This window comes from Paroedura picta, chromosome 3 (genome assembly GCF_049243985.1).
Source record: "Paroedura picta isolate Pp20150507F chromosome 3, Ppicta_v3.0, whole genome shotgun sequence".
In the NCBI taxonomy this organism is placed as follows: domain Eukaryota; kingdom Metazoa; phylum Chordata; class Lepidosauria; order Squamata; family Gekkonidae; genus Paroedura; species Paroedura picta.
The window spans coordinates 36,563,844-36,584,017 of record NC_135371.1 but is presented as its reverse complement, the minus strand read 5'-3'; the positions used below and the strand labels follow the sequence as shown (position 1 = coordinate 36,584,017).

The following is a 20,174-nucleotide window of genomic DNA, read 5'->3' as shown; positions in this document are numbered from 1 at the left end:
ACAAAGCTTTAAGTCCCAAGTGCTGGTGGTCGGCAGTAGTGCTGCCATGTATCCCAGCAGGTTCAGTGTACCAGCAGGAGCAACTGGGACCTCTCCGTTGGGAATGGCTTCTTCTGGCAGCGTTCTACGGGCAATTAGGATAGCTCATACGAAGCTGACCATATCCACAAAACCCTGCATCTCGTTTTATCAATGATGAAGCCTGGCAAGCAAGAATGTGTCACCTATTCCTGTCTTACTTGCTCAGCATTGCATTAGGTTATAGATGCAGAGGTAAAATAATTAATTGCTCATTTGTATATGCAAGCAGTCTGGGTGGTAAACTCAGCTGTGTCAACTGATCCTACAGTTAGATATAATGGCTATGCAACAGTGCCACTAAATGATTCCATCAATATTTTAGAAGTTTAACATTTTTTACTTATATAAGTGGGGAACTTGCTAGGCAAGGGAATTCCCACCCCCTCGTTGCAGGCCCCCACTTCTTCTGGTGCACTTTGTTGCTGTAGGTGATGTGCTGATATCATGAAGTAGTATGCTGATTATATAAAATGAGCACTGGGAAAGTAACAAATGAGGAAATGATTGCAATTGTTCAACAAAATGATTAGTAACATGAAGGTCACATGCCATAAATCTTTGTAATCATTCTTAGGTGTTCTGTGCAACATGAATGTGCTAATTTTGTTGAACCCAATTTCTGGATAAGCGCAAGTGAAGGAGTGAATCAGTGCCCTTCGATGACCATAATACCCTCAGAAATAAACATTGACGAGGAGAATCAGGTATGTCAAATGAGAACAGCATTGTATGCATGACTAGAAATCATAGATCTCATTCAGTGGGAGTCCAGTGCTAGATAATTAGAAGCCATTGACATATTGCCATGTTACTACCCCTGGAAATGGAGATATAATTGGCTCTTTAAGCACTGGTATTTAGCAGTATGAAGGTTTCTAAGTAAAGCTGCCAATCCATTCAAAAATATTTCATATTAAGGACCAAGTAAAAGCGTTGGGAGTATTTCTATGTTTATGAGAAATAAATAATGTTTTCTAAACCATCCCTTTTCTCAGTTGAATAATAAAGAGTTGTCTCACATACTATACTGTACATGCTTGATGTTTTTTTAAAAAACACACACATAAGAACAAGGCCAAGCATAAACAGTAGGCGGGCTTAAAACGACTACAAAAGGCTAACTGTTTTGAATTATGGAAATAAAAGACTACAGTTTCACAATTCAGCAACAGATAAAAATTTCATTAATTTTAGTGCTCAGAATGGTCTCTTATTTTTTTCCAGTCTATTTGTAATGTAATTTTTCAAGGTTTCTTTTTAGTGAAAAAAGTTGAAAAAGTCTTTAAAAAAATGCCATCATGCAGTTTTGAGAGTTGGTTATTTGAGCTTTGTTTGCATGCTGTTATATTAACACAACCAGTAAAAGGAAGTTAAAAAGAAAATATATCACAAGTCAGGAAGAGAAATTAAGTAACTTTCTGGACTCACATTAAGATGCCACAAACTCAGTACTGCAATGCCTTTCAGTGGATCAAATTCTGTACATGCTTTTAAGTCTTGTAAGTCTCTTCATCTTTTGGCTAACTTGTAGAGGAATTATTCTGAGCAAAGTTTGGGTGGACCAAAGATCATCACTATTTGCCAGTAAATTCTGTAAGAGCTTTGCTTGTCTTCCAGAAATCAAAATATTCCTATGAGATAGAGGATTAGTTTAATGTAAGAGTCAGTCAAGAACGTAACTATTTGTCTTAGAAACCACTATCCCTAGGGCTGCTGAAGCAACTAAATGAGTAAAAATTAAAAAAAATTAAACCAGCAAAATATATATATTTTGAAGGTTCTTTTTTAGGACCAGAGAATTATTTTTTCTTTAACAGAGCAGACTTGGCACTTCAGCAACATTATATGAACTTAAATGTTTCAAATTAATTCATGGTGCCTTCCATAGTGAAGAGCTTTCTCTCATAAAGCAGAATTGTTTTCTATTAGTATGTCAGTAGCCAGACCTTTCTGTTTTTTGAGATGTAGTCTCTACTCAGCAACCTGTAGACATCCTTCAATAATATTGCTCTAATATTGTGACTGGCAAATATAGACTCTGAAATATAATGTCAGTTACCTCAGAAACTGACCCAAATTGCAAAGGTAGCTTCAAAGCAGAATTGAAAGCACAAATGCTAGCCAGATGTCATGCCTCCGGGAGCTTCCCAGGCATGTTAGATTAAATTGTTGTGGGACTACAGGGGCAGATTAACTGCTAGCTTCTCTCCCCACCTAAAAATAAGCATGCATATCCTTGGGACAGTAGGCTGTCCAAGAGAAGTGGTATTAATTTTATCAACTTCTAAGACCCCTTTTTGCTATCCACACTCAAAGATATTAGAGAGCCACACCCAAAGAAACTAATTACCTGCGCCACCCCAGATATTTCTCATCCTGCAATCGTGGATCCTCAGGACACATTTACATCTCTCGTTCTACCCTAGTGGAACAATCATGATTATTTTTTTGATTCCTGGGAAATTTCTGAGGTCCCAACTGGCTTTTTCTTCACTCCAAGAGACCCATCACATGCCTTCTAGTTTCTTGGTCACACACAAAAATCACGTCAGGCATAGAATCATAGAATCATAGAGTTGGAAGGGGCCAAACAGGCCATCTAGTCCAACCCCCTGCTCAACGCAGGATCAGCCCTAAGCATCCTAAAGCATCCAAGAAAAGTGTTGTTCAACCTTTGCTTGAAGACTGCCAGTGAGGGGGAGTTCCCCACCTCCTTAGGCAGCCTATTCCACTGCTGAACTACTCTGACTGTGAAAAATTTTTCCTGATATCTAGCCTATATTGTTGTACTTGTAGTTTAAACCCATTATTGCGTGTCCTCTCCTCTGCAGCCAACAGAAACAGCATCCTGCCCTCCTCCAAGTGACAACCTTTCAAATACTTAGAGGGCTATTATGTCCCCTCTCAACCTCCTTTTCTCCAGGCTGAACATTCCCAAGTCCCTCAACCTATCTCCATAGGGCTTGGTCCCTTGGCCCCAGATCGTCTTCGTCGCTCTCCTCTGTACCCTTTCAATTTTATCTACATCCTTCTTGAAGTAAGGCCTCCAGAACTGCACACAGTACTCCAGGTGTGGTCTGACCAGTGCTGTATACAATGGGACTATGAGGTCTTGTGATTTTGATGTGATGCCCTTGTTGATACAGCCCAAAATGGCATTTGCCTTTTTTACCGCTGCATCACACTGCCTGCTCATGTTTAGTTTACAATCCACAAGTACCCCAAGGTCTCGTTCACACACAGTGTTACCTAGAAGCGTATCCCCCATCCAGTAGGCATGCTTTTCATTTTTCTGACCCAGATGCAGAACTTTACACTTATCTTTATTAAATTGCATCTTGTTCTCATTTGCCCATTGACAACAACTCTTTGAGTGTGGTTCTCTAACCAATTCCCTATCCACCTAACTATCTGAAAATCCAGACTGCAGTCCTTCAACTTATCCATCAGAACATCATGGGGAACCTTGTCAAAAACTTTACTAAAATCCAAGTAAAATCCAAGCATATTGTTTTAGGGGCCAGTGTGCCAAACCTTAGCTTGAGGTTACAATTTTCCTATTTAAGCTGAGCACTGGCATCCATCTGTGTGAGTGTTTTCTTGGTGCCCCACATATGCTACCTGCTTGTGTGTACGCTACTTTACTTCTCAGAGATCCTGTTTGTTCTTTTTAGATCCAAGGATTTTTTCATGTTGTGATGATAGCTATAATGATAGATATAATACTCCTCTGTTCCTCTTTACTCCCATTCAACCCTGCTTTCTTTAGTTTAAATTCTTGTTTGTTTCAATTGATTATTAGCGTGCTTGCTTTGTACCTCCGTTAAAATTCCCCTCAATAAAACCAGTTAAATTTATTTTGGATGGTTTCAAGACTTTCTAAGGAAATAACCCCTTAGTTTGAACTGGTGAATATCCTGTGGTTACATTCTGGCCAGCTAAATTCCCCATTCTAATATATAATTTGGGTAACAAGTAGTGCCAGTGTGGTGATGTGAAATGAATTCCGTAACCTGCCTCTGTACCTATTGAACAGTATTATCTTTGTGTATTTCTGTTCATCTGCTGTAAACTATTGCTTGTATTTTAATTGGAGCATCAAATCAGGACCTGGGAGACCTGAGTTGAAATCCCTGCCCTACTGAGAACCTCACTAGACCCAGCTAGGCCCAGTCACTCTCTCTTGACCTAAACTACCTCACTGTGATGCTCTGAGGATACAGTGTGAAGGAAAGAGCCATGTGTGCTGATTCGAGTTCCTGCAGTAAAATCTGAAAGTTGGACGAGTATCTAGGAGACCCTTGAGTCGCCACTCTTCCATGGAAGTTTACTGGGTGACCTTGATCACACATTCTCAGGATTGTTGTGGGGATAAAATGGAGGAGAGGAGAATGATGTAAGCCACTCTGGGTCTCCATGGGGGATAAAGCACAGACTATAAATGTAGTAAGTAAATGAAGGAATAAGTACATGACCTTTATAAAAACCAATCCGTTAAAAGTACTCATTCCAATCTATGTTCATTTTCTTTTCTTTTTAGCACATGAATAAGCTTCTCTTCTTTTTACTGAATTTATTTGTGCATTTTGTATTTGGTCTGAAATGGTTCATCAAAGCTGCACTTGAAGAAAACCACGGGTTACTCTTTGCCTATAATTTTTTCCTATTGCTGTCTCATGCAGTGTGTTAGCAGAACTCTGGCTCCTAGGGAAACTCAGCACCCATTCCCCTCATTTTGAGGAGAAAATCTGCATTTGGTGGCAACTTACAAACACTCAATTTTTTCTCCTACCCCTAGCATTCTCTTCCGCCCTACACCAGCTTGGTGTAGTGGTTAGGAGCATGGACTTCTAATCTGGTGAGTTGGGTGTGATTCCATGCTCCCACATATGCAGCCAGCTGGGCGACCTTGGGCTCACCACAGCACTGATAAAGTTGTTCTGACCGAGCAGTGATATCAGGGCTCTCTCATCCTCACCTGCTCACAGGGTGTCTGTTGTGGGGAGAGGAAAGGGAAGGTGATTGTAAGCTGCTTTGAGACTCTTTTGGATAGAGAAAAGCAGCATGTAAGAACCAACTCTTCTCCTCCTCCTCCTCTCTTGACTATCAGTCTAAAGGCAGCCTAAATACTCCAACCCAAGGTTCTCAATTTGGAAATTAAGTAGGGTTGGCCACAGTTTATACTTGGATGGGAGACCACCAAGGAAGACTTGGGTTGGTGTGCAGAGGATGACAATAGCAAACAACCTCTGCTCATCTCTTACCTTAAAAATCCTGTGTGGTAGCTGTTAATTGGCTGCACTTCATTATTATTAATTTATTGTTAATTTAACAATAAATGGACTGTAAACCTTAACTAATAAACTAAATAAAGATTTAAGCGAAATAAACTTTCTTCCATGTAACCATTGTTTGAATAACTGTATGGATAAAGTCACAAGTCATACTGTGACACCTTAGAGGCTTCACAGATTTGTTGCGGCATGAAAGTTTTTTTCAGCTGCTTACTTAGTTTCATCTGCTGACTTAGTCTATTCAAGAGATATGATAAAATAGCCTACTGCCCACTAAAATTTATGCTATGACCCATTTGTGGTATCAGAGAGGGAAGAAAAGCAAGAATATAGGCATTTTATTTATTTAATATAGACTACTAATACCCTGACTTAAGTGGGTAGCCTTGTTGGCCTGAAGTAGCACCACAAAATTTGATTTCATTTGCACCTTTAAGACCTTAAAGGTGCTATTGGAATCAAATTTTGTTTTCTCAAACTTAAGGCTGATAACAAAACAGCAACACTATAATGACACTTAGGTTTGGGTCCTATGAATCCTTGTGTGTTATTCTCTGTTACACAGCATACTTCCTCTTCTGGTAAATGGCCAGAGCTCATTGGAAACCGTTGAACTTGGTCTAGCAGCAGCAGAAGAGTTGCTTTTATACCTTCTTTTCACTACACGAAGGAATCTCAAAGTAGCTTACAATTGCTTTCCCTTCCTCTCCCCACTGGGAGGTAGGTGGGGCTGAGAGAGCTCTGAGAGAAATGGTTCTCTGACGGTGACTAACCCAAGGTCACCCAGCTGGCTGCATGTGGAGCAGCAGAGACTCAAACCTGCCTCGCTAGATTAGAAGCCGCTGCTCTTAACCACTAACCAAGAGCAGGAGGTGCCCTTCATGGCAGAGACGAACATGTATGGAACTTGTTCATAGAATCCAAGTGATTCTTATTTATTTTTGATTGGTTAACTAAGTCTTGACACTCAGCTCATGTGGATAAAAGAAACTCCCATTCATTTTAAAAACTGTGAGAATGCATAGTGCCCAAACTGATGTGGATTTTGTGTGGCAAGCAAGTTCTTGGGCTCATGTTCAGAAAATTCAGGCATACTCTTTACATCTGGAAGGCGTGATATGCTATGCTCCTAGGGATGAGGGCAAGCTTATTTACTATTCAAGTCCTTCTTTGTGGTCGTATATGTATAATTTATGTGGTCTATTTCAAGCCAGCCTTTGTACTAATTTATATATTTTTACATATAGTAATCTGGACAAAAATGATACAAAATCGAAAAAAAGTGAATTAACAGCAAGCTTTTCACCTTAGGCAGCTACTCAATGCAGTTTAAAAATCCTTTACTGTCTCCTTTTTTTGTCCATATTTAGGCCATGATAATCCAGATACATGGGAATATTCCAAATTTGAATGGAATGAAGATGTCTTGCGATTATGGGAATGGAGTTACCACGCTAGCTACTGCAGCTAAAGTACCTGCTGATTCCTGGAACCAGTTTGTTTATTGCAATTTTCTTCCCAGAGACAAATATCCAACTTTCCCCTACACTCAAGGTATGTAGCAGGGAGAAGTATTAGCATACTGGGGGGTGGGGCGAGGGGTGGGATTGGTTGTCAGATGAATATTGCAGATGAAATACCAGCTTTCCCACAAAGTTATTCATATTCAGTAAAGTTGAGGCTATGCAGTGGCAAGCTTGGTGTGGTGGTTAGAGAATGCCTGGCCCAGGTTCAAATCCCTGCTGTGCCATAGAAGCTCACTGGGTGGCCTTGGGCCAGTCATTATCTCAATCTAACCTATTTCACAGCATGGATGGTATAGGTTAACATGGATGGAGGATGATGTGGTTAAGCCTCTTTGTGTCTCAGCTGGAGAGAGAAGCAGGGTATAATTATCTATCTAAATAAATAATAGATGGAATGTATCAGTCAATGTTAGGATTGCTATTGTAGTCCGGCACCTATTGTGTTTGTGTTTGGATATGAATTTTGAAGTGTGCTTTTGTAGCTTCCTTGGTTTTGATTTGTATCCTATGAATTCTGCACTAAAAATTCCAAATTCATTCAAAATCCAAAATGTTACCAGAAGAAAAGAAAATCTGCAACCATTGGGGAGGAATGTTGTTTCTAAATTATGAAATTTCAGGGTGACAGCTATTTCCTGTAGATGCATGATATCAAATTTCTACCTTTGTCAAAAGGAGAAAACCATAAGTTTTTTTATATTGACTGCCCGCCAGGCTTTTTAGCACCTTCACTAGTCATGACAGTTGGTGCCCTATCTGTTGACCTAGCCATTGTGATCCATGCAGTGGTCACCTCCAGACTGGATTGCTGTAACTCACTTTACATTGGCCTACCCTTGAGACTTACTCAGAAACTCCAAATGGCCCAGAAGGCAGTGGCACTGGTCCTTACAGGGATGCCATGGAGAGGTCATATACAGTCTGTGCAGCTGCACTGGCTCCAGATTGGAGACCCAATCATATTCAAGGTTTTGGATCTTACCTTCAAAGCCCTCAACAGTCTGGAACCCTCGTATCTTTGGAACGACCTCTCTACCCCTCAAAGGGCTCTGAGGTCTAGTGATCAACATCTACTTGGGGTCCCGAACCCTAAAGAGATCAAATTGACCTCAAGCAGAGCCAGAGTCTTTGTGGGCCTGGCTCCAACCTGGTGGAATGCTCTGCAAAAGGATACCAGAGCCCTGCAGGCCCTATAACAGTTCCGCAGGACATGCAAGGCAGAGCTGTTGAGCCAGGCATATAGTTGACACCCAATAATTAAGATCTGATCTCTAGAAGACCTCTCTGCCTGAATCTGCATCATCTGAGCAGTCAACAACTTTACACAATGCCCTCTCCAGTCCTGGACTAGGATTTTAGAGACAGCATCGGTATAGGTTATAGCCTAGATTTTAATGTAAACTTGGTTTTAAATGGCATTTTATACTGTATGATTTTTTTTAATGATATGATCCTCCCTGAGTCACTGGAATACAAATTTTAATAAATAAATATGCCCTAATCTGTATAGCCCAGGATAGCTCAATATCATCAGATTTTGGAAGTTTAGGGTTGATCCTGGTTAGTATTTGAATGGGAGACCACCAAGACAGTCCAGGGTCTCTACACAGAGCCAGCCAGTGTTAAATATCTCCAGTTAGTCTCTTGCCTCGAAAACCACATGGGTTGTCACGTGACTTCACAGCAAAAAGCCCCCCAAACCCTGAGCATCACTGACAACTCTGGTTATCCTCAGAGCACCTGACTCTAGTGTCCCTCCCAGATGGCAGCCTGAGAAAGCACCTTCTTAATTGTGCTACTGAACCTTCGGAACTCCCTTCCCAGGAAGATTTGTCTGTGATCATCGGTCATTGACTTCCACCAGCTTTTGCTTAGTGTGCCCTCACTCTTCTTACACACTCTGCTTATGTGTGTGTTGCATGTTCAGTTTGTTAGAAATATTGTATATGTATATGTATATACTTGTATTTTAAACATTGTTTCACCAGTTTGTTTATTTATTTACATTTTAATTTATATACCACCGTTCTTGGAAATACCCTCTCACAGTGGTTCACAAGTAAAGCGATAAAAATTACAGCATGAAACCCCTAAAATCCCCATATAGACAAATGGATGGCATCATAACCTGAGTCTTCAACCCTCCTAAACTCCCAAAGTTCAGCCCTGTAGATCAGCCCCTGGGCCTATGCTGATGTCCCTGGGCCTGCTAACATCCCATGTTAGCAGGAGTTCAGACAGCCTGACCATAATGTTAGAAGTAGCCTCAGCCTCCCAAAATGATGGGAGCCGGGAGCTTGATCTTAGAAAGCAGGGTGGGATCCATGGCTGATAAACTCCGATTCACCATCCTGGCCTCAACCAAATGCCTGGCAGAAGAGCTCCATCTTACAGGCCTTGCCGAACACAGAGAGTTCAGTCAGTTGAAATGTTTTAATATTTGCTGCCTTAGGGACTATGCTCTGAGTGGGAAAGTAGGATAAAAATGTTTTAAATAAATAAATAAATATTTATTTGTTGAAATTCAGTTGCCTTGTTTGGATAAGTAGTTTATAGCGGTACTTTTAAAGAAACAGAATCCAATGTATTACCTGTGAGAGAGGGGAGGAATTCTGAGGTTTGTCCTCCATTGGAGGAAAACCAGCAATTTCGTGAACTTTTTTTCCTTGAAGCATTTATCTTAGCTTGACAGCATGAGCAAAGAACAATACAAAAGCAACTCTCTTGTGATGTAGTATCTTTGGGCTTCCTTTTTCTAGACCATGTGGTTGTTCAAACTGCCGTGAGGGTCAATGGCAAAAGCATTGTGTGGGCCAATTTCACCATCTACGACTGCAAGAGAACCGGAAGCATTTACCCAAAGACAGCGTAAGTGATCCCACGGCCTGTTAAGTACAGTGGAGAGGAGATGGCAGGTTACTGACAGACAGTAGACGGTTTGTCTAAAATTTGCATCAGATTCTGGCACTGGAAAACCAAATCTATCTTGTATTTCAATATTGGTAGAGGTGAGTGATTTACCCAATGCCAGTCTTAAAAAGTGTATTTTCAACACCCAGGAGCCTTGATTGTAGTGGGTTAACTAAGCAAGAGCCACTTCGTTGTCAACCAGATATTTTAGGCCCTGGGCAGGATTTGGCAGGGAAGACAGTGCAGCTTGCCAGGGATTTGCAGAGGAAGGGTCTTAGTGCATTTTAGACCATCTGGACATTTTGATGGTTTTTGGCATTTTTTCCCTCAAGTTTTTACAAACATGAATAATATATTTTTTTAGCTTGAAAGCTAAAAGTTAACCCTCAGGACTCTGTAATTATCAGAAGAAAAACAATCCCTATTTAAAGACAAGCCCGTCTTCTCCGTAGCAGAAAACAGTGGCTTGGATCCAGTTATGTGTGAGCTGAAACATAAGTGGATTTAGTGCAGTTCTGCTTCTATAGGGAGCACTTTCCTCCCCATATATTATAGTACCCAGGAACTGGTTGCAGAAGAACTCGCACAAGCAGATGCATTAAATGTGATTTGGTGCCGTTGACTGCAACAGTCTTTTAAAAATGTTTTCACTTGCACAAGAGTTCTGGGGCAAGGGGAAATTTTGCACTAGACCCAGCTTAGTGTTTGGGGAGGCAGTGAACATACTGAACCAGAAGCCTATCTAATACAGATTTGTGAAAATAAGTAGAGTGTTCCTAGCATTTGTCCTCCTCACCCCCAACATCCTCCTGTCATTACTCCTAGAAGTTATCCCTCCCACTTGCATTCACATCTTGTTACCAATCATAGATAGTCACTGCTGACAGAGGAAGTCTGAGATGTATTGAAATAATATGACTTAAGGGCAACTTCAAGAGCTAAAGATGAGTAGATTCCCTTTGAAAACTGCTCTCTTTGGAAGTCTTCCCACCTATAAGTGAATCTAGCTAGCCATGTTCTTGTGATTATGGGAAGGGAGATGCATATTTTAGGAAGCAACTGTAAAGGACAGGAGAAGGCAGTTTTGGAGGTGCCCAGATTGAATGGTATGGTATTGGAGAAGGCATAAAGGACAAATGATTGTGTAGAATTAATTGGCTAGGAAATCGATCCACCCTTGTTACAAGACAACCACTTAACATGCTAATAGCATAATTTTCTGCAAGTGCATGATGAGGAATGTTTTGTGTCTGCAAGAATGCCATTCTAGTTCATAGGTGGCCTTGTTAGCTAATTGGAGGAATGTTACATAAGGCCCACACTTTACCTCCTACAAGCCTCCTCTTTTTTAAAAATAAAAGTTGATGTTTTTCATGTCTCTAGTGAGCAAATTGGTCCCAGAAACATTCAGTTACCCAGGATGACCACATTTTTAAAATGCTGGCTTTAGTGGGGCTTGTTTGGGAATAGCAGCAAGAGTCTCACCAGAAAAGAAAAAGCATTTGTGGATAAATGGGCAACTGCTTTACTAAACAAATCTTGGCTACCATCTTTCAGTCTATATATGTCCAGTTCTGAGGTTTAAAGTATAATTAACAGAAACAGACACATTGTACATGTTCTCTAGTTGCATCCCATATGTTTTCTGAGCTGCACAAGAGTAAGCATATATCCCTCTGGATTTAATCACCTCTTGGAGTGCTAGTTCTGCCATGTGAAACTCAGTATAGATTGGAGGAGTTTGCTAATGCATCTTGTCAGATGCATTATGGTAAGTAAAAACCACCCTACCAAAAGCCACTGTAGTTACCCAACACCATGTGTATGAAAGGATCCACTCACAGGCTGTAAAGGAAAAGGGTAATTTTTACATCCCATGTTAGCAGGAGTTCAGACAGCCTGACCATAATGTTAGAACTAGCCTCAGCCTTCTCTTTAGCTGCGGGTAAAATATGAGGAGGGAGAGGGTGTCGATAAGGGTGTCTACTCAAAGCCAGTTTTATTCACAGCCTTTTAATAATGAAATTACCCCTCTTAGCTTGAGAAAGAACTAGTCTCTGCAAATGTCATTCCTGAAAAACAGAAGATAATGAAAGTAGCTCAAAAACAGATGTGGCATGAATAAGTGACTGGTTAATGTATTAAAGTAGAATGACAGAAGAACCCCCCCTCACACACACAAAAAAAGTGAAGTCTAGAGTCTTCTGTGGGTGGACTTGTCAGAAAACCATAACAAATGCAGTCCTGTATTGGCTGCTTCACTCAAGAGAAGTATCTGCATGTAAACTGTGCTAAATGAGTAAACATATGCCTCTTCTATGTGTTTCAGGTGTATCAGTTGCCTCTCAGCCAAATGGAAGTGTTACTGGTGCACTCAAAGATATACCTGTGTCTCCAATGCCTCGGAGTGTGAAGGTTCAATACAGATGAATGTAAGGCATATCACACTGCTACTTGTTCATTTGGTCCTCTTAAGCAGTGGTCCCCAACCTTTTTATCACCAGGGACCGGTCAATGCTTGACAATTTTGCTGAGGCCCGGGGGGGGGGTAGTCTTTTCGTCACCGCCACCTAAGCCCCTGCTCTACTTGCTTTCCCGCTTGTGCCCCTGAATTCCCGCAGCCCACTAGGGGGCGCTGCCAGCAGCAGCTGCGCAGTGTCACGCCAAGGGGGAGCCCCAGTCATGGTGGCTGCTGGAGAGCACCAAAGGTGAGCCGGCGGCAGAGTGGCAGGGCAGCCCCCAAGGCTGCAGCCAGGGAAGAGGACGAAGAGGAGCTGCGGCCCGGTACCAAATGATCCACAGACCGGTACCGGTCCCCGGACCGGGGGTTGGGGACCACTGCTCTTAAGTAAGATGCCTCTCTTTCTTATGATTCAAGTGGGTAGCCGTGTTAGTCTGAAGTAGCACAACAAAAATAGAGTCTAATAGCACCTTTAAGACCAACAAAGATTTATTCAAAGCATGAGCTTTTGAGTGCTTGCACTCGAAAGCTCACTCCTTGAATAAATCTTTGTTGGTCCTAAAGGTGCTATTGGTCTCCTTTTTATGGTTTCCTATCACCTCAGTGGCTGTGTGACTGTCAGTAGGAAGATGTGGACTCTGAAGTGCTACTAATATGAATTAAATGGTTTATTGGAAGAAATTACTGCACATTAAGCTACAAAAGCAAATGGTAAACTGAATCAGAAGCATGATACTAAATTCATATTTTAAAAACTGAATACAAATCACAGAAAGAAGTAGAGGGCTACAAAAAAGAATATGAACCAATAAACATGCAGTGCATAAGTATGACCGGGTGTGATTCTCTGAGTGTGCCTTTCATTATTCTTACGTGGGCAAACAGAGGATTACCTGGGTCAGTGGAAAGCATCAGTCCCCAACATTACCAGTTAAATGAGTTAGGTAGGAAGTGATCTGAAAGACCTCTGCTTGAGAGCCTGGAGAGCTGCTACCTGTCTGAGTTGAAATTGATCTTGATTGTGTGATTTAGTTTAAGACAGCTTCATGTTACAGCCGCCTCCTAAAATACCAGACATTGGTCATCAGCTGGTCAAGTTTGCCAGTAGTTTTAGCATCGCCACTGATGGTACAGAACAGAGTGTGCATCCAGTGGCACCTTTAAGGCCAACAAAGCTTTATTCTGGGTGTAAGCTGTCATGGGCACACCCTCAGCTACAAATGGGTCTGAAGACGTGTGTGTGCACACAAAGTTTATACCCAGAATAAAACGGGTTTTTAAATAAATAAATGCTTGTATTTAATTAAAGTATTCAGATTTCCTGATTCAGCAGGCTTCATCCCTTGGTACTTAATTGCCATTCTGAATTGGAGTAATGTATTTATTTCCACATAGCTTACAGTGCTTGGATTTATGCAGTAGAATAAGTCTAGCAATACTTAAAAAAAAAACTAGTCTGTTGCGGGACATTAATAAAATGGTGCCTAACAAGCTATCAGCAGTGAAATCACCACAGGAACAGCTAATCACCTTTATCCCAAATGAATCTCTTAATAACAGAATCTTCAGCAATTTGGTTTTTAAGTTTAAACTGAAGTTAAATTAAATAAATTGGTTTTCTAGAAAACAATATACCAGGCTTTTATACTTTAAATTAAATACTTCTTTGGCACTGTAGTTCTGAACCTTTTTAAAATGTACTGAGTCATAAATTATCCTCATTTGTTTTCTTCAGCAAGGATCTTGGTCTTTGTGTTATTATTTTACTTGTCAGTCACATCCCTCGCATGAAAATGAAGTACAATCCATTGCCTTCAAAGGGAACACAATAAAATCAGAGTCCAATAGCACCTTTAAGACCAACAAACATTTATTCAAGGCATGAGCTTTTGAGTGTAAGCACTCTTTCTCAGACTAATTTCAGCAAAGGGAACAGTTTGCTGTGTCTACTTCCTCCTTTGGTCCTCAGCTCAGGAGAGGGAGCTCCAGAACAAGTTTCATCTTCTTTGTGTCCTGCTGCTCAGTTTACCTCTTTGTAAGGGGTCTAGCAGATTTGGCAGGTATGTCTTCCTGTGCCTGGCCTGATGAGGGCTTGATAGGCCTTTCAGAACTGCCACAACCACCTTTCTCATGGGAAGAGTGGGAAATGTCTCCAACCCCATGCAGCATCACTCATGGTTCTCTTGGCTCCATGTATCCTGGGGCAGATGCCAGGACAACTGCCCTGTTGACAGCAACAAGCCAGAAAGTTGCCCACCTTCCCCTCAGGAGAGACCTCTGTTGGGTGTTTCTGGATACAGCAGCCTCCTCTGTCAAACAGAAGTCAGCTGCTGAAGTTCTTTTCCTGCCTTGGCCTCATTAAGGATGCCAGATCCCTCTTCTCTGGTGCTGTGGGTGGCAGGTGGAAGGAACCCCATCTAGAGATCAGATGGGTTCAGTGTAACATTCTTAAACACAGGTCTTTCTGTGTGAGAACCACATGGATACATAAAAACTGGTTGTGAAATTGTTCTGGTATATTAAATTGCCCTTGAGAGACATGACGTCTTATTTGGTAGCCCACGTATAAACCTTTTTTGGATGGAGAGTAAAGCCTTCTCATGACCTGTTTTTGGCTCTGACAACCAGCAAAGGACTTGTGTTCCTTCTTCTACACAAATTATAATCCACGTCTTATTAAAAGAAAAATTTTAGTGAGCTCTTGGGAGTATCCACAAAGTGGGAGTTACTGTTCATTTGTATTACACATTATCATTGAGTTTGTATAAAGACAATAGAAAATTGTTAATTGTGCACCTTTTGTATACCTTTTCTAATTGTAAGATTATCTGTATACCTGTTCTGTTTGTATAATTATTTTGATATTTGACGATTAGTTAGTTTAGCAATTTACCAACCTGAATGCAACATGTTGTGCCTTCACATTCATGCTTATCATGGTCCAGTGTCAACTGATGTCACTCAAGTCTGAATGGGAGATAGGTTGCGAAGATAGCCTTACACTGTTGTAGATGATTAGGGCTGGGCTATCATTTTGTCTATTTTGATACTGAGACTAAAGGAAAAAAGAACTGACTTGATGGCTAACAAAGCAGCATAAACTTCTTCAGGCTGTGCTTAATTTATTCTGTATATATATGAAATGGACCTAGTGACCAGGAAGTATTTGAAACAGGGGCACCCCTTTCCCCCCCACACACACCTTTGTGACCCCTAATGCAGGGCTCTCATTTTAAATGGAAGTCCAGCCCTGTATAGCAAATGTCACAATGATTATTTAGTAATGTGATGTGATAAACCCAATTCTGTCCATAAGCCATGCTTCTTAATGCTTCTCTAGATTTTGTAGCAGGAATAGAATTTATAGTCTCTGGATAGGGAATAGATTTGCCACCGCTCAGTACTAATCCTGTGCTGTTAGCAGCCAGCAGCAGAGATCTGCTTTTAAGGAAGGTCTGTTAGATGTGTCCAGAGGCCTCTTCACAGCAACAGGCATGGATTTAAAATTCGATTAAATAGAACTCTGGGTCCTATACCAGCTGTAGCACGTCAGGAATAACCTAAACCCAGCTGTGTTGGCACAAATTGCTGGGGATTGCAGTTATTAAGCACCTTTCCAGCTTGATCTGAATAATATACATGATAAGTAAATGTTTCTGGAAAATGTTGTAGGAGAAAATATTGTGGTTTTAAAAGCCACAGTAAGGGCTCAGCAGTGTATCTCATTATCCTTGTAGAGACACAGATCATAGCAAAACTATCAGGCATGTACTAGCTCTTTCACAATGTTGATTATCACAGATGCTATGCTAACACAGTCACAGATGCTGCACCACAGCATTCATCCTGAGGTTCAAATGGGCGGTACTTCTGTGTTTCTATATAATAAATAAACTAGGACAGCATTCCAATTCTCAGTGCCCGAAATTTACCAGTCAAATATGAAGAAAGCCTCTTGATTTCATTCTTTATTTTGGAAGTGAATTTTTCAGGTTCTCCTGAAACAATATATTCAGGATAGAGTTGCCTCTCCTCAGACATTGGCCAACCTTAGTTACTGTAGGGTCGATTCTAGCTGCTGTTAGGCTGGTCCCTGAGGATGATATCTATCTAAAGGTGGCAGTTATTGACAAGGAAGACTGGCAGTAGATATCCTCAAGCAAACTCAATTCTTTGATTTCTTCACACAGACTGATTCCCAAAGGCAGAAAAAAAGCCAGGCCGGTGCCTGTATGGCAGCAGGGCTAATCCCCACTGCCACACGACATCGGCATCAGCCTGATCCCATCCTGTGTTTGGCGGGCTTTAGGCCCTCCATTGCCCATAGCGAGGGAATGTGGATGTTTCAGTGTTCCCCAGTCTGCCATAGGGGCCAACAGGGCCTATCTAGCCTCAGGCCGATGTAGACAGGGAAGAGCTGGACCTTCCAGGCTTGGCTCCTCCCCTTCCTACAGCATCCCAGAGGGAAAAGAAAATGTTCCACTTGGCTGCATAGCTTTGTGGTGCCACAGTGCCAAATGGGGCAATTTTTATTTGCGCTAAGGTAGGATTGTGTTGTAATGCAATCCTACCTTCATGCAAATAAACTCCTCCTCCCACCTCCCCTCACGCGGCAGAAACTTTCCACCCCAGCTGCATTGTGGAGATGGAGAAATACAGGGCAGATGTTATGTGCTGTGGAAATAGGTCCCCCAGGGGGACACAGGAAGCAGCGGTGCATGATGCCCCATTGCAGGGAACTGCCGGTAGCCCGGAGTAGGCGCCACTGTGGGAAATTGGTCACAAGAGCTTTGACCCAAAGATGAATCTGGGAAAAGTCATCCCTCTATACAATCTCTTCCAGTTTGTATTTACAAATGAATGTAATACAGATGAATGACAAGCCTTCAGCTGTCATGGCATTAGCTACAGTGCTTTCTAGATTATCCCCGAAAATAAGCAGAAGTCACTTGGCACCTTAAATAACAACAACATCATCGCATATGGTGTTGTCACCTTCTTCTGTAAGAATCTCATCAATAATACCTACTTCAAATGTTCTGTTTCTATGACAATGGCTTCATTTTCTCTGTTAGCTGTTGTCAGCAGCATGTTCCACTGTTTCTGTTTGCACTCACGTTCAACCTGTGACTCATATTCCACCTTTGGCACTGGAACTGTTGAAGTTACCATCTTTAATATGGCCTTGAGCCTTTGGAACACAAGACCTGATCAAAACTATTAATGATAGGATGTTTTGAAGATCATTAATTAATAGAATAGCCATAAATTTGAAGTGACTTGGTGGCCCATAGCATGCACACCAGTGCTTTCTTTGATTCAGATTACGCCACTGACTTTGAAAGAATTTCCATCTACTCAGCATTCTTCAGATTCAGCATTTTAGTTTGATTCTCCTAATACCTGATCATACTTCAGAACTTTCAGCAGACCACTTAGCAATTTATTTCTAAAGAATATTTTCTGTGAAGATCTATGACTCTGAGCTTTTCAAGATTCACTACCAATTTCCCAGCCCATTTTTTATTCATAACAGCGATCCCATGTACTCTTTCTGCTTTTAGCATTGTTAGTAATTCTTGGAACAAACTGCTCTCTCCTCATTTGAAATCCTGCAAACTGAAAAGCACAAACATGGTACAAGAACTGAGGGGTTCCTTCTTCTTCCAATATTCTACCCCAAAATATGCTGATACTCAAACAAGGGTGTAGTTTGCACGGGGCTTTTTACCCAGTCCCAGTTTGAATGAATCCCTCCCATCTACACTGAATTTGCATTTTGATTTTGAGTGCTTTAAATTTTCCCTCTGCAACATGCATGATTGATTCATGGTGACTTTACCTTTCCCCCACGATATTTCAAAAACCGCCATGAGTAAATGTGCAGCTCTCTGCTTTTTGGGAATTAGTCTCTCCAATGCTGTAGCAAAGCATTCTTCCCAGATTGGCCAGGGCGTCAGTTGAAAGTCTTCCTGCTTCCCGGTTCCAAGACTTGTCCTAAAGTGACTGCACTCCAGAAGCCCTAACTTCTCTCAGCAGAGATTTGCCTCTTGTTTTTCCCCCCTCCTCTGCTGTCTCCAATCCTCCCCCCCTTGTTCAAGAAAAGAAAGATGCTCCTGCTGCATTTGTCTCCCCCCCCCCATTCTAAGCTTCCCCAATCAAGTGCAGAACACTTCCTGTTTCAATGGGGGCGGGGTAGAGGAAGACCCGAGTTCAAATTGATCTGAATTCGGCAGGATCTACAATGGAAAATTGACAGTAAGTGCAGAATCAGCCAAGGTCAAGACAAGAAAGAAGCAGCTCCCATCCCATTCAGCTTCCCATGAGTAGAACTGTAAACTGGATTTAATGAACTCCCCAAATTATTTATTGGCTACCTTTGCTTTCTACAATTCTCATTGCAAAGTGTGCAGTGTGCATTACCAATGCTGTTTGTGGGAATAGGTTTACTCCTCCTTTAATAGTCTGCTTGAACAACAAAATAATATAATTATATTGTTCTAAGCTGAAAGGTTCTTGCTCAGAGAGGCCAGACCTTTCTATCCAAAGAAAAACACAAATATCCCTAAATAAAGATGTCAAAGGTTACTGAATATTGTGTACAGGATTATGTTGTGGAACTGCACAGATGTCCACTTGAATAATGTGATACATAAGTAACCTGTGCTGCTTAAAATACATATTTTTTTCTGAGCCAGGAATTATTCCCTTTATTTAGGAGAGAAGGCCAATAATTAAGGTTAAATTATTTACAGTTTACACAGCCTGTAGGGCTAAGGACTTCAGACTAGATCAGTGTTTTCAGAAATCTATCAGGCACACATGCATGTTTCCCTGGAAATTGTGTGTACACAGAGAAAAAAACCCATCCAAACGTCTTCAGACTTTCTTCTCTCTGAAAGCACTATTCACAAGACATCTGTCTTCTGTCTTAGTATTCTGTCCTAGTATTTCCCTTTTAGAAAAGCATATTTTCAGTGGCCCCTTGACCATAGTTTCACCTTTTCCAGCCCCTACAATTCTTGCACTGTCAGCTGAATGAACTGCCTAAACTATTGAAGATTTAACTAAGCAGATGAGTCCAAGACATCCAGAAGGGATCACCTCCAAAAGGCCTTGGCAAGGCTAATCCTGAAAGCCCTCTACTGACTTTTTATATACCTTTACATCTGTTTCTGGAATTAGTAAGAAAAAAAATGCTGTGGTGAAGTGGACTAAGAGAGACGGCCTTCAAGGTATTCATTAATCTGAAATTTAAAGAATGGATTTAGGCAACAGATGTTATTCCCTTAAAAATATTGGAGCAAGATTTCAAATGATGGATGCATTTTAATAGGACGACCGTGTCAGCAGGCACTGTCAGATGAAAAGTGCGCTTACCACAATAATACAAGCACACAAAGTTCTGCATCCATATAAGCATTTATTTGCATTCACAGATACATGTATAACACCTGGCTCTTTCCCCCCCGCATGTTACAGTGCCCCAGCATCTTGCCCATGGGGGAAACACATGTGTTTGACTTTTCTCAAGCAGTTGCTGCGGTTTTTTACTTGCATTTCTGCTTGTGCAAGAGCTCTAGTGCAAGTGGAAATTTTGTGCTGGCTCCAACTTGCAATTAATTAGGCAAGTGTTTATTTCATTGATCCAGTGTGCAGTAAAAGTTCACGCACACACCATTCGGTGCTTCCACCGAATGCATGTATTGAAGCTATAGCAGACATGTAACCCTTGGGAGAAAGTCTGTGGCTTCATTGGTGCAGCATCTGCTTTGGATGAAGTAGGTACTACGTTCAGTCCTCAGTATCTCAAGCGAAAAAGGATCAGGTAGTGAAATACCATAAGACCCCAGAGAGCTTCTGTCGATCAGAACAGACAGTACTGACCTTAATAGACTAATT

At 41.3% G+C, this 20,174-nt stretch overlaps 1 protein-coding gene across 1 annotated transcript in view; it reads left to right on the top strand.

Annotated features, from left to right (window-relative positions):
- Positions 1–20,174, top strand: part of PLXND1 (plexin D1) — a 173,372-nt gene that overhangs the window by 52,491 nt on the left and 100,707 nt on the right. Inside the window, exons 5-8 of the mRNA XM_077325307.1 lie at positions 656–785; positions 6,746–6,929; positions 9,661–9,769; positions 12,141–12,243. Of these exons, the coding sequence (XP_077181422.1) occupies positions 656–785; positions 6,746–6,929; positions 9,661–9,769; positions 12,141–12,243 (526 nt within the window). The remainder of the gene's footprint in view (positions 1–655; positions 786–6,745; positions 6,930–9,660; positions 9,770–12,140; positions 12,244–20,174) is intronic.